The sequence below is a fragment of the Aptenodytes forsteri genome, unplaced genomic scaffold, assembly GCF_000699145.1.
Source record: "Aptenodytes forsteri isolate BGI_AS27 unplaced genomic scaffold, ASM69914v1 Scaffold255, whole genome shotgun sequence".
NCBI lineage: Eukaryota > Metazoa > Chordata > Aves > Sphenisciformes > Spheniscidae > Aptenodytes > Aptenodytes forsteri.
Genome location: NW_008794888.1, coordinates 10814698 through 10827979, shown reverse-complemented (window position 1 = coordinate 10827979; position 13282 = coordinate 10814698). Strand labels below are relative to the sequence as shown.

The following is a 13282-nucleotide window of genomic DNA, read 5'->3' as shown; positions in this document are numbered from 1 at the left end:
CACTCTTGCACTCACTGAAATCTTTCTGTCATTCCAGGTTGGCCACATCACCTGGGAAATGGGAGCAGCAGCTGCTGTGGGGTAGGAGCTGCAGGCCATGCCCTCCGCTCCCTCTCACTGCAGCCACGTGCAGAGCAGCAGTACCCAGCCCCCAGCAGCCAGCACAGATCCATAGCCTGCTCCACAGGGAAAATCACAGGCAGAGCTGTGTTTTTCAAAGGGAAACTTTAGTATGGATGAGGCAGATGGTTTTGACTGCAAGACCGCTACTTCACTGCTCCTTGAAGACTCGATGTGGCCTGTGGTTTGCCACTAGACTTTCTACAAATCTGGCCCTATCCAAATAAAATGTTTCTCCCACCACAAACTTCCAGTGAAATTCACTCGTGGCATTTTCTAACTACCATTGCCATCTTTTGGAGCTTGCCTTTGTGTAATGGACTCTGTAGAAAGTCAGGAATGAGAAGGAGAGGTGAGGACAGAGAGAACATGCAAAGTCTCCGCTGCCTCCCGTTAGAGGCTGACCCCAATCATGTTACAGCAGCCTGCTCTCTGCTCTGGTGTTACAAGTTTACAGCAGAGATCCTCGGTTCAGTCCAGCTGATGACTATATTGTTTATACTTAATGTGGACAACGCTGATTACATCATGATAGCTGTTTTTCATTCACATACATGCCGGGGTAGTAAAATTGATAGGGAACCAACCCGGAATGATGGGGAAATTCCTACAAAAGTCAAGTTGGGTGCCAGTTACAAATGATTTCCAGAAGAGCTGGAAAGTGCAGAGTGTAAGGATAATTTTTTGTCTTTTTTGGTATTTATTCAAGTGCAAAACATGTGGACTCTTGCCTGAATTCTTCTCCCTGTCCAGATTTCAACCAACCAATTAACATTTCTCAGATAGTTCTAATAGTTGGATCTATGCTGATTGTGGGGTTTTTGTTTTAAACAATATTCAATTTAGACTGGACTACATTTTTTCATGTTACTGATGGCTAAAAATATTTTCCCTGTTACCCAGTAAAAACACAGTAAAGCCTCAGTTCTAGTTTCAAAATTATATATATATGTACATACGTATATATATATTAGTTGGTGAGGAATTAATTTGTTGAACAGTGAGGGTCAGGGCTACACCAGCGGCTGAAATGTGTTATTTATCAGCAGATCATTACAGTCAGCACTGCACAGCATGTGAACTTCCTCACAGCACTCTGCCAAAGCTCCCCGCATGGCTGACCTGCCTGCTGACTTGAGCTTCGAGGAGCTTCCAGTCTCCATCTGGGGATTCAACCTCACTGCACGCTTGTGCCTGTGATAGCCCAACTTCTCCTCTCCCTTGGCCCCAGCACAGGAAAATAAAACCCTAAAGGCCTGACTTGGCGACAAAGTTTCTCCACAGGCAGCTCTGCTCTCTCCCACTGATTTGAGTGGGAGAAGCCCAGGGTGTGACTGCCACCCCCTCCTTTTATTTTGCCAATAATATGAGTTGCTCAGCACACAACTATACAGACCTTCTATAAGTTGTAATATCTTTAATTTGAATAATTTGTGTGTCCAGGCAGTGACGGTCATTTATAAATGTTCCAATAGAGGGGATCTATAGGAGGGAAAAAAGTGAATTTATTTGCTTTGAACATCTGGGGTATTTTAATACCAAGGGGTTCAAAAATTAACCTACCTTAAAATACTGTGTGTTTTTCCTTCTTGTGTCCCCTTTTTTTTTCTATCCCATCTTTAAGAACTCTTCAGGTTATCAGGACACCTGAAATTTTTAAAATCAGAGGTGTCCAGAAAACGGAAAGTCCTTGTCCATTTTCTCCTTATTAGAACAGGTTTCCTAAAATATCACCCAATGAGTACACAGAGATATTTTAAAAGGCCCTAAAACCTTATTTATATTCAGAATTTTATGTTGGAGTTTGAGCTGTCACAGGGTATTAGATTTGTCATTTGACTAGCACTAAATGACATATCCAGGTTATACAGAAAGAGCTGTGCCTCTCCCCAGGAGATAAAGACCATCCTGGCTCTGCTACCATACCTAACTGTAGAGGGTAGAGTGCAACTGAGCAAATGGAGGTACCAGGAAACTTTAAAATTCGATACACAGACACACTGTGGTGGCTATTTATACAGTGGAGACAGCGCTTAGACTGGATTTAGCTCTGAACATTACATGAGACAAGTACTTTGCAGTTTGAGATGGTCAGACTACTTCAAAGAGATCTGCAAAAGGCAGCTAAGGAGAATAAACACATCAATACTTTACATCAGTCTGCATATGTGAAATGTGAAGTAAAAGGGTCTGCAACCTTCCCTGGAAGAATTTTAGGAACTCACAAACTGAAAAGATTAAAAACACTGATTTGAGAGTATAAAACAACAAAATATTTTCTGTTCTTTGGGAAAATGTAGTAAAGGAAAGGCAAGCAGGGCTACTCAGAGAAGCCAAAGCAAGACTGTGTGTTTAGTTAATGTGAGGTAGATGAATAAGAGATACTGAGAAGATCAAAATGCCAGTTTTGTCAGTCAGGAATTGCTCGAGACAGCCAGTGTTAAAAAGGCAGGAATCATGTTCTCACTGCTTCTTCCTTCACCTCAAAAGTTTCATTTATCTGCTGACTTACCTAAACCTTACACTTAACAACCTCAGAATAACACACGCAAAGAACCTAGCTGTCACAATGCTCAGACTTGTATCACAGCATCCTTTTATGCCTGTTCAGGAGATAGAAAGGAAAAATATGTTGGAGACTTCCTTCAACACTACAGAACGGTGCTTGGCAACAGGAACTTCTCAGGCACTGACTTGATCTGAGAGCCTTTCAGCTTGTAACATTAATAACAATAATTTGCTAAATAATAATTTGCTAATAATATTAGCAAATAATAGTCATAAATAAAAATAAAAATTTATGTTAGTAAGCAGGGGTCATCTGAATTATCCCAAAGAAACTGAAAATCCAAACTGAAGCACTGACTGAAATACAGCCATTGCTGGGAAAGACAGCAGTGAGTGATGTCCTTACAGCATGTGACACACAAGGAAAAGGGAGAAGAAGAAATTGTAGCATTTGGAAGAAAAACTCTGCTCTTGTGCATTCTTGAGTGATGCTGCAGTGACTCTCATTTTAGAGGGACTCATCTGAATTCAAGGTTTTCCCAATAGGAGGATTGATTATACAATGATGGAGCCTTTTCAGTCCTAGCATCCCTTAGAGAGATTTAGTACATGCATTGAAAACCAATGTCTTGTGTCTTGCTCTGCACTACTGAAGATTATATTTCTTTCAGCAATGTGCTTCTCCCTGATGTTTTAAAAATAATATTAATTTGCAGCTGATTAAAAAAAATCATCTTCAGTGAGATCCCCCTGCAGATGAGGTCTGCATTTCTTTTGCTATTCCTCCTGGGTCCAGGCAGACACATCGGTGAAACAACTGGATCATACATTAAGTGGAGAAGATTCAGAGATTGGTGCTTTTGATGGATACACAGACTAGATAAACATGAGTCCAAGAGCTCAGTACCTTCCACTGAGAATACCCTAATTCTGTGGCCTAGAATTTTAAATGTGCAGCAAAGATTTCTCACGAAACCACCTAAAGTGATGTCAAGCACTTCTGCGTTAAGAAAGTGAGACTGCCAAGGCTCTAGCACAACACAGTTTTCTAAAATAAATTCACCGAAATCAGTACCTGCATATGCTTCCAGAGGCAAACAGCAGACAAATACCAGAAGTAGTAAGAAGCCTGCTTTATTGTGTATTACTGAAATTTGTAGGTGGTGTTGTGTATGAGACCTGGTTAGGGAACTCTGGTTGTTTTTTAGCCAGTCTTTTCAACAAACATGACAAGCTGCTATGCTTTGCTTGCAGGGGACTTCCCTATCTACTACAGGTTCCTGAATAAGTATCTTCTGAAGAGGCAGGGAATGGGGGTGTAACTCCACACCGGTACTGCACATCTGTGAAATTACAGCTTCCTAAAGCCATGTTACTTACCTGTGCTTCTGCTGCTCTACATACTTTTGTACACTGTATTTCGTTTCAAGACACCCTATGTGCTTTTCAGGCTGATACGCTATGTTACAAATGCCTAAGAAATATGAAGTTGTAATGCAATCTCTATGAAATAATTTAATGTTAAATATTTCTCAAACAAGGTCTTGTGCTGGTGAACAGGAATCTTGGCCGCTGACTCAGTGTCCGGTATGAATTCAAATGCCATCCTTATGTGCTTTTTAATGCAAAACAGTCACACTGAGTTTTGCATGCTGCTGTCATTTCAGAATACTTTCTCTTGGTCTGTTTATATATTTAACCTAAACACAGTGTCAGATCTCATGCTGTGGGAACTAAGTGGCCATGTCCTTGGTACAAAGCCATCACTAGAGATTTTACCAGTTGCAAATCCTGTTGCGATTTCCTAGGAAAGGGAAACCGAAAATGTTGTTTGAGGTAACAATTAGGAGGATTTAAACTACAAATTTCCCAAAGACTCGCAAGAAGTGCAAACAATAATCATAGTGAATCAAACCCTAAAATCATTCTTCTTTAGGTGCTGTGACACGTAGATAGATATATTCATAAGCTTAGTAAAAGAAACTTGAAAAAAAAGCCTGATTCTCGTGCTAATGTCTACCAAATACACCCATTGTGACACAAAAAAGCAGATTAACTTTCATCAAAAGTGACACAGACAAGTCATTCTTGGATATCATTATGCCTGCTACATCCAACAATTAGTTCAGTGAATTTGGTTTACGAGTCACATCAAGTACATCTGCTGGCAACATGAGATTTACACCTGTGAGGAATACCTCATGTTGCTAATTATAGAAAAACTGTCACAGTGTCCTTGCAAAAAAGTCTTGGTTAAAGCATGAAAGGAACAGATTATTCCCTACCTTCTCAGCATCTTGCTCAAAAAGCCGGAGTTGAAAGCACTGGTCCAGTTTCAACTTGCGGACATGCCACATCTGATGCAAGTGTTGCCGGGTAGAATGCAGCTTGTCTAAAAGGCTGGTGATCTTTGGCACAAGACTTTGAAAATCTGCACTTCCAGGAATGCAGTTCCTACCAGAAAAACCATCACTGCATCTTATGCATTGTAATAACCTCTGACCCTCACGATCCAGTTCTTCCACAGGAGCTTTAATCACTTTTTTCTTAAGCTGCGTGTGCTCATCAATCAGCCTTCTTGAGCCCTCAACATCAACTGGAAACTCCTTCCTAGCCAACATTTCCTGGAGATCCTCTAGCCTTGATAATAAATGGATGGCACTGTTGAAAAACTCTTCCAAGGAGACGCGCAACTCTATCCATTCATCGTGGTTGTAATCCAAGGATCCTTCAAACTCATCCGTCAGTTGAGAAGGATCTACAAGTTTTGCCAGGCCTTCAACAGATACCATACTTGTCTAAGGAAGGGAAAATAACAGCATTTGAATCAGTGACTGTCTAACCAGAAATAACAGTGCAATCCATAAATACCATGAAAGGATTATTTTCATCATCAATACATAATTGAAGGAACATTGTAAAAGATGCTGAGGACTATGTTTAATTTTGATGGATTAGTTGGACTGAAAACTTTTCTATTAATGGCACTGATTTATTTATTTATTAAAAGACATGATATTTACTGGAATAACATCTACCTTTTTCAGCTGGCCTGACTATCAAAAACATATAATGAGAATGCTTCTGCCATAGATTACTTTAACCCAGTTGGACACTGAAGACTTCTTACTGCAGCTGTTGGATATCTGGACATGATTGTTCTACTACTTGTGTTACACTCAGCCTAGTGGCTGTACAGCAGCGAAATTTTTAGGCATATGAACTGAAGCAGGGATTGTGACCTGCCAAAACACAGAATATACTGGTTTTTTCTTCCAGATTATTCCAGTTGGCTTTTGCCACAGGCAGATCTCTTTCATATTAGTAATTTCTAATGTAATTAAGCCAAAATCAACGTAAAAGTGAAATGTCATTGGAGTATTAACAATTAGAATTTATTGCTAATAGAAAGTACTGCTCATGAATCATACACAATCAATGAGAGATGGTTTTAATTCATTCAGACTCAGTAATCAGTGATAGAGAAATGCAGTGGGTGCCTGGAAAGCAGATTACAGTTTAAGGATGCAACAACTGATGGCTGTTCCCATTTATTTTAGACAAATTATTTTTTTCTGAAATACGAGCATAGGGTTTCATATGTTACTAGCGATTTTCAGTGCTGTCATGTTAACACCCAAGTTGGCAGCCCTTAAAGGCTTGTGATGTTCATCAGTGACTGCACATCTATCCCCTAAAGAGCAGGCCTCTAAAGGATGTCAGAGTTCATGCTCTTCAGCAGTGGAGGCACCCAATAATCACAGCAATCTTGTAAAAGTCATCTACAAAAAAAAATACCTCAAGTCCTGTCTGTTATCCCAAATTATGTCCAAAATAGCAGGCTGTCCACTGGTTTAAAGTTAATAATAGGCTTTTCTTCCAATTTGTATCCATCTAAAAATAACAGGCATTCTGCAATGTATTAAAATTGGGATTGTATTGAACTTATGCTCAGCAGAAAGATTATTTTAAAACTTTCTTGCAATGTTCCTTGCTTTGGGGAAGGGGGAGGACAGTGTGATAATCTGCGGGCATGCTTCACTCTCTGGACTGTGACACAGAATCATTCTGCCAGAGTCTCACAACACAAAATCTGGACCCTTAGCCTCCACTAAGGGTCATATACTGCCCTGACACATGCATAATACTTCTGTTAAGCTCAAAAGCAGAATCTGGCCTTAAAACTGACACTGGTTACTGCCGAGTTTGTAGATGGGGTAATTCAACAGAGACTTCCATTGCCTTCCACTGCAGTCTGTTCCTGCCAAGGACCTCATGTTTCATCACAGCTGTGGGAAATCACCGTGATGGTTCAGTGCAGAGAGGGTACCTGTGTGCTGCCCCACATAAATCAAATAAATGTGAGTCATATTGACCTGTGATGCTTATTAGATATTCACAGTTCTTCTTATGAGAGAGCATGAGCTGCCCCAGAGCCTGAGCCTACCGATAAGCAGCAGCATCCACAAGAATCCTTTAAAACAGAAGTTCCTGGATTGTGGTGTGTATACTGCAGGGGGTCTACTGTACAGTGGACCACAGCTTGAAGGACTCATCAGTTCTGAGTGTCTGCAGGTGGTTCAATAGACAGCAGAAGCACTGACTCTCTTCCTCCAGTCCAAAAATTTGTGAACCATTAGACACCCATGTGAACAGCCCAGCAGACAGACTAAGGCTCAAAGGCACACACACAAAATGAAAATACCCTTAATGCATGCAGAGCAAATGAGTCCAGAGCTTTTAACACAATACAGACTCAGAGCTGTAACTATGAAGAATAGTTTGACCACAGTTTACTCTTCACTATCATCACACCAACTCCACACAATAAAAAATGTCAAGCCTCCAGAAAATATTAATTCATTTAAAAAAAAACAAATGTTCTAAAAATATATATTTGAACTCTGTTACTTTACTTGTAGGTTTTGAAGCTTTAGGAAGACATTGCTTTTGTTTACTAAAGCACTGGAGGATTGAAATTCAGTGTTGGATACACATGCATAAGCTGTCTTTTCTTGGGTTACTTACAGGACTGCCACTTAGTGCCCATATATATTTTAAACAGAAGCTCCCCATCCCCAAAAGCTATTCTGTTACTAGTGTCTGCACAGGCTCCCTTCTGCTCCATGTTCTTCTGTACCCACACATCTCCTTTCTCCTTCCCGCTGCCCTGATCCCACTCATTCCCCACAGGCAGCATTGCCAATCTCATTGCACTGCAATGGCAGCCACTTCTGCCAGGAGCGGTGATTTCAGTAAGTGTGAGGAATCTCTGGAGGTTACATAAACCCATACTGAAGACAGGACTGCCACTTAGTGCCCATATATATTTTAAACAGAAGCTCCCCATCCCCAAAAGCTATTCTGTTACTAGTGTCTGCACAGGCTCCCTTCTGCTCCATGTTCTTCTGTACCCACACATCTCCTTTCTCCTTCCCGCTGCCCTGATCCCACTCATTCCCCACAGGCAGCATTGCCAATCTCATTGCACTGCAATGGCAGCCACTTCTGCCAGGAGCGGTGATTTCAGTAAGTGTGAGGAATCTCTGGAGGTTACATAAACCCATACTGAAGGCAGCCTTGCTTTCAAAGGTGCATAGGGGACAGCAAGTGGAAGCTATTTTGATGGCTGAGTAGCCATCAAAATGATAATAGGTAGCCAAGGAAGGTAAAGACCCATTTAAACAAAGTAAAATTTATGAGTTGACTGGTTTTTGTGAGATGGAGGGGAAAAAAATGTACAAATTCTTAAATTGTGATAATAATGTAAAAGTTAGTTAATGCTTAACACCAATCTAGTTGCCCATTGCAATTCAAGAGTGCTTTTAAGAAGAGATTGAAAATAAGGACATATTTATATCACACTGACTTCAATAGATCTTAAATATAGTCTTCCATTGCAGTCAACATTAAGAACTATAGCCAAATTCTCTTCTGAGTGTCTCTCTGAAATTAATGGATTGGTAAGTAAGACAGCCAACGATAGAATTGTTTCTCAGCAAATTAAAAAAACAACACATGACTAACTCATGATTGATGTATGAGCACTTTATGCACCTGAGCTTTGTTTCTCTTTGAGTAAGAAGCTGAAATTCACAGAAAACTAAAGAGCACTAAGAGAACACAGCTGGTTTGTCTTCACCAATGACAAAGTTAGTAAAATTCCCTTTAATTATGCAGTTACTGTATATCGGTTACTTCTCAAAGAACCTGTCCGAGGCACCTTAGCATTAACATGGGTTGTTAATGTTACCCCTGAATTGTAAATCTCAATTAAATTAAAGCAGTGACAATATATAGATAAATTTAGCATAAATGCCTTTTATGAAAAAAAGCCACTACCTGAAGTTGGGTAGAGGTGAACTAACAAACCCATACATTAGCATCTAGAGAACTTTGTCTTTAGTATATTGACTGGTTTGGTAGGGTTTTTTTCTAAGAGAAACAAAGGAAAGACTGAATGCAACACCACCAAAAATAAATACCACAAAAACACCCTCACCAAGGTGAACTATGTATGTGAACCTCTGAGATGAAACGTGCATCCCATTCCACCAGTGTGCTCAGAAGGCAACCTGATGCCAGGGCATCAGCCCACTCCCACAAACAGTCCTCAGATGTCTTTTTTTTCTCTCAATCACAGGGCTTGGGAATTTTTTTTTTTTACCTGAAGAAAATTTCTTATCAGAGATAATGCTTTACCATACATCTCTCATGTGGCTCTCACCTCAAAGATGAACTTGGAACTGCCGAAGTTCGTTTTCTGCTTCTGCCAGAAATTATCAGGTTTTATAATCAGGGCAACATGAATCTCTGCAGGAAAGGCTTCTTGAAGGGTCTTTAGGAGAGGCTTGATCAAATCCCATTTGGATCCCCGCATATCAATAATAACAGTGAATCCTCGTTTACAAACATCTTCGCTGTAGGAATAAAAGCATATCAAGATAATTAATACTGTGGGCAGTCACACTGACACTTAAGTTTTGTTGCTAGTGTTCAGTGCTTCAGAGCAAAGCAAGGAATGATATACTTCAAAATAAAAGGCAAAAGATAGTACAGCATAAAGGCTATATGAAAGGCTATATTAATTTTACCATAATTTACATGAAATTCAAGTGTAAATATTACAGTTTAATCTCTAATTTCCCAAATAAATGTAATTCAAATTTTCACTGAAAACATACATACTTTCACACAATTGAAAACAGAATCAAATATATCTGTATAGAAGCTATTTATGTATACATACAACGGATTCTGCTTTTAACATACTGAATTCAATCCACAGCCAAAGCCAACAAGCAGGGTCCTGTGCCTTAACATTGCTGGCCACTTGTAAATTTGGGTGCCTTCATTTTCAGAGGCCCCTTTAAGGGCTTTTTAAAAGGTGTAATTTCCAGAAAAGTGCCTGGCAATCATTCCCTGAAAGGAAGGTCCTTGAGACTCAGCATGTGCACTGTTAAAATTGGGGCCCTTTTCCCTCCTGATTGATCTTCCAAATGTTGCAGAATCTCTTTCAATCTGCAGTCATACTTTTCTGCCAGCCTCTGCTCCTCCCTTCTCAAAAGTTCAAGACAGTTATCATCTGGCCTGGTCATTGGCAATGCATAGGGCCCAAAAGCACCAGAGCATTGGCTTGCAAACACATCTTCCCTTTTTCCTCAGGAGAAGAGAGAGAAAGAATAAAAGGACATGTTGATTCAAGTCAAATCTGGGCAGCTTTCAGCATAGCTTTTCCAGGGACGTAGTATTGCTCCTCAGAAAAAGAGGTATGGCTCAAAAGTGACATCATCCATCTGCAGCATCCAGCATTTGATGAGATTTAAGAGGTGTGTACTCCTCTGACTGACTAGCTAATATATCTGCCATGCATGGTGTTGAAGTCTTGAGAGCTATGGTGTCTGCTTTAGGCCTCAAGCACTTGCACAAAATGGGAAATTTCCCATCCCCAGTAATATTATTGGTATGGTAAATGAGTGAAATTAATTGGTGATGCACTAAAAATGCCAGAATGGTCTGCCTACTGATCTAATTTTTTTTTTTTCCCAAGGTGGAATGGAGGTCACAGCCTTTTCCACAGAAGGAGAAGCTGTTGGAAGAAAGGAAGTGTGGAAAGAAGAAAGGAAGATGAAAACAGAAAGAACAGTTGAGAAAGAAGAGAAACATGGCAGAACATGAATATATTTTGTATAATGAATGCAACAGTGAGGTACAGAACAAGAAATCCTCTTTAATACATGAATTTCTGCAAACCTTTCTGCAAACTGGCCATCAACATCCATAGGATCAATATTGTGGACATAAAGGTATATGTAAGATAATTTAAAATAGCAAGTGTTGATATCACTGGAATGAATCTGAAATATGCTGAGGACAGATATTATTAAGTATGGTTATAATGCAGAAATTGTAAGACTCTGTTTAGCCTCCACACGAATACTCTCAGTGCACAAACACACAGGATGATTTTCACTATGCTCTACCTCTCTAAATTCTTAAAGCACTCTTTCTGCTAATAAGGTCTAGCTCCTACATATCTCACTGAAAACAACTCTATAAAGCTTAGAATTAGGTTTCTGGGCTGGAACAAGGACAGGGATATCCTTCAGAGGAAGCGCACTGGATTAACATATATAACTTAAAAATAAAAGTCCTTGGTGACCTTACCAGTATCTAGAAAGATTTGTGCACAGATGGACCACCCCATGGCAAAGCGGATTTTGCCACGTTAAGAGAGTTCGCTAACTTGAACAGTCTCAACTTAGTGCCAGGAAGGAGCAGTCAAAGCCAACAAGCTTGGTCCTCTGCCTTAACATTATTGGCACATCTAGAGCACACCGCATACAACAGTCAGTGCAACAAAAAACTAGGGAGACCAGGCACTTCCAAACACTGTCAGGAATAGAGATCTTTTTATTCTCCTTTTACCTATTGCTGAAAGGTCAGACATCTGATCCTTCCATAACTAATGCCAAAAAAGGCTGTAAAAGAAGCTTTGTTGGTGGCGCTACCGCCTCTTGCCCTTTGGAATGAGAGCCGAGACAAAAGAATCAAATCAGAAAGGGATGAATAGAAGAGCGGTTGTGTTTGGGTTTTTTTTTCTTGCAAAGCTTTACAGGGTCTTCAGTAACTTCTGCCAAGTCACCGATCCCTGTTATATTGAACTGACTTTTCCAAGGATTGATTTATCTTCAAACACTGGACAAAGAGATCCAGGAGCCATATGGGCACATGGAGAGCCCCAACAGCAGACACAGTAACAGGTAAGTGCAATCTGTCTTTTCTGATATAAATAAATAAATACCCACTCCCCCCCATTGCAACCACAGTAAGGCATACGTATTAATTTCAGTCCAACTCCCCATGGCTGCTGCCAACCAGACAACTTACCAAATCTGATCTAAAACAATAACTTAATTTAATACTTACTGATGAACAACAGAAAAACCTGTTTCAGTAAACAGAACAGCAATGTCCGGAGGGACTGAAGTCTTCCATTTATGAACCTGAACTAAAGTCTTAGACCCAAACAGACCCAAAATCAGAACCTGGCCCCAGCTTTAGAGCATAGGCAGTATGATACCATCTTGACACCCATGATTACATACCACCATGACTGGAAATTCAGCCTGCAGTAAGACAGATATTCCAGATAGGGAACTAAGAGATGTAACTATGGGCTCGATTCTGTGTTTACTGAAGGTTTACAGCCTCTCCGGACCCTGGAGGTGCAGAGAAGCAGTGGAGGGAGCAGACAGTACTGCTGCCCATTCCCATCAGCATACCATGCCTAAGCATGTGTGTGTGAAAAAACGCTCCACAACACCCTAAATCCCTACTTTCAGGTTTTTGGAGACTTCACAGTATGTTTTCAGTGGAAGAAAATTGAAGCATGCTATGGTGAGGGGTGCCTTTGAGAGCACTTACACTATACAAGCAGGCAGGCGGATACTAATCAGGTATATATACCTCAGATAAAGAAGAGGGACATAAGAAATTTATTTAGATTGTAAGCTCTTCAGGGGAGGGACCATCTGCCATGCGGGACCACCTGCCATGCTGTGTTTGTCTAAGGAGCCTGCCTTGGTGGAGGTCTCCAGGTACCTATATTCATACTACAGTCTTCAGCTGTCTAGAATGAATCCCAAAAAATTACTCTTCAGGAAACTATAACTACAAATCCAAAGAATTAAAAATAATGTCTAATACCAGTCTGCAAAAACACAACTGAATGCATATGTGAAAGTACAAAAGGTTTACATAAATGTGGGGACACCTCATAAGCAATTTAGTTAAAAAAAAAAGGCCAAAATTTAAGTTGCATTATCCAAATATTTACAGCTATTGATAGGGTCCTAAAAAAGTTGGCCTTGTGTAGACGTAATGAAGCACCCACAAACTCTGGCGAGTCAGAGCAATCCATGAAGATTTGTCATCTTTGACAGTCAGTCATTTTTCTTCAGTTACCTCAACATGTATTGAGGAAATGACCCTAGGTTCCTTTTGAATAGTCTAGCCATGCTTATTAAATTTATTGTTTAAAAGCAACAACTCAAATCCTTCCCAGTTTAGCAATTGATCGGGAAAAGCATCAGTAGCAATCAAGCTTCCTCCACACTGTCCGAGCAAAACATGCCTTATCCCTGGCTCCCAA

The 13282-nt window shown here is 40.2% G+C and overlaps 1 protein-coding gene across 1 annotated transcript in view; it reads right to left on the bottom strand.

Moving 5' to 3' along the window:
- Nucleotides 1-13282, bottom strand: part of KALRN (kalirin, RhoGEF kinase) — a 338232-nt gene that overhangs the window by 288848 nt on the left and 36102 nt on the right. Inside the window, exons 3-4 of the mRNA XM_019470941.1 lie at nt 9356-9548; nt 4914-5426 (exon numbers count right to left, since the gene is read on the bottom strand). Of these exons, the coding sequence (XP_019326486.1) occupies nt 4914-5426; nt 9356-9508 (666 nt within the window). The 5' untranslated portion in view covers nt 9509-9548. The remainder of the gene's footprint in view (nt 1-4913; nt 5427-9355; nt 9549-13282) is intronic.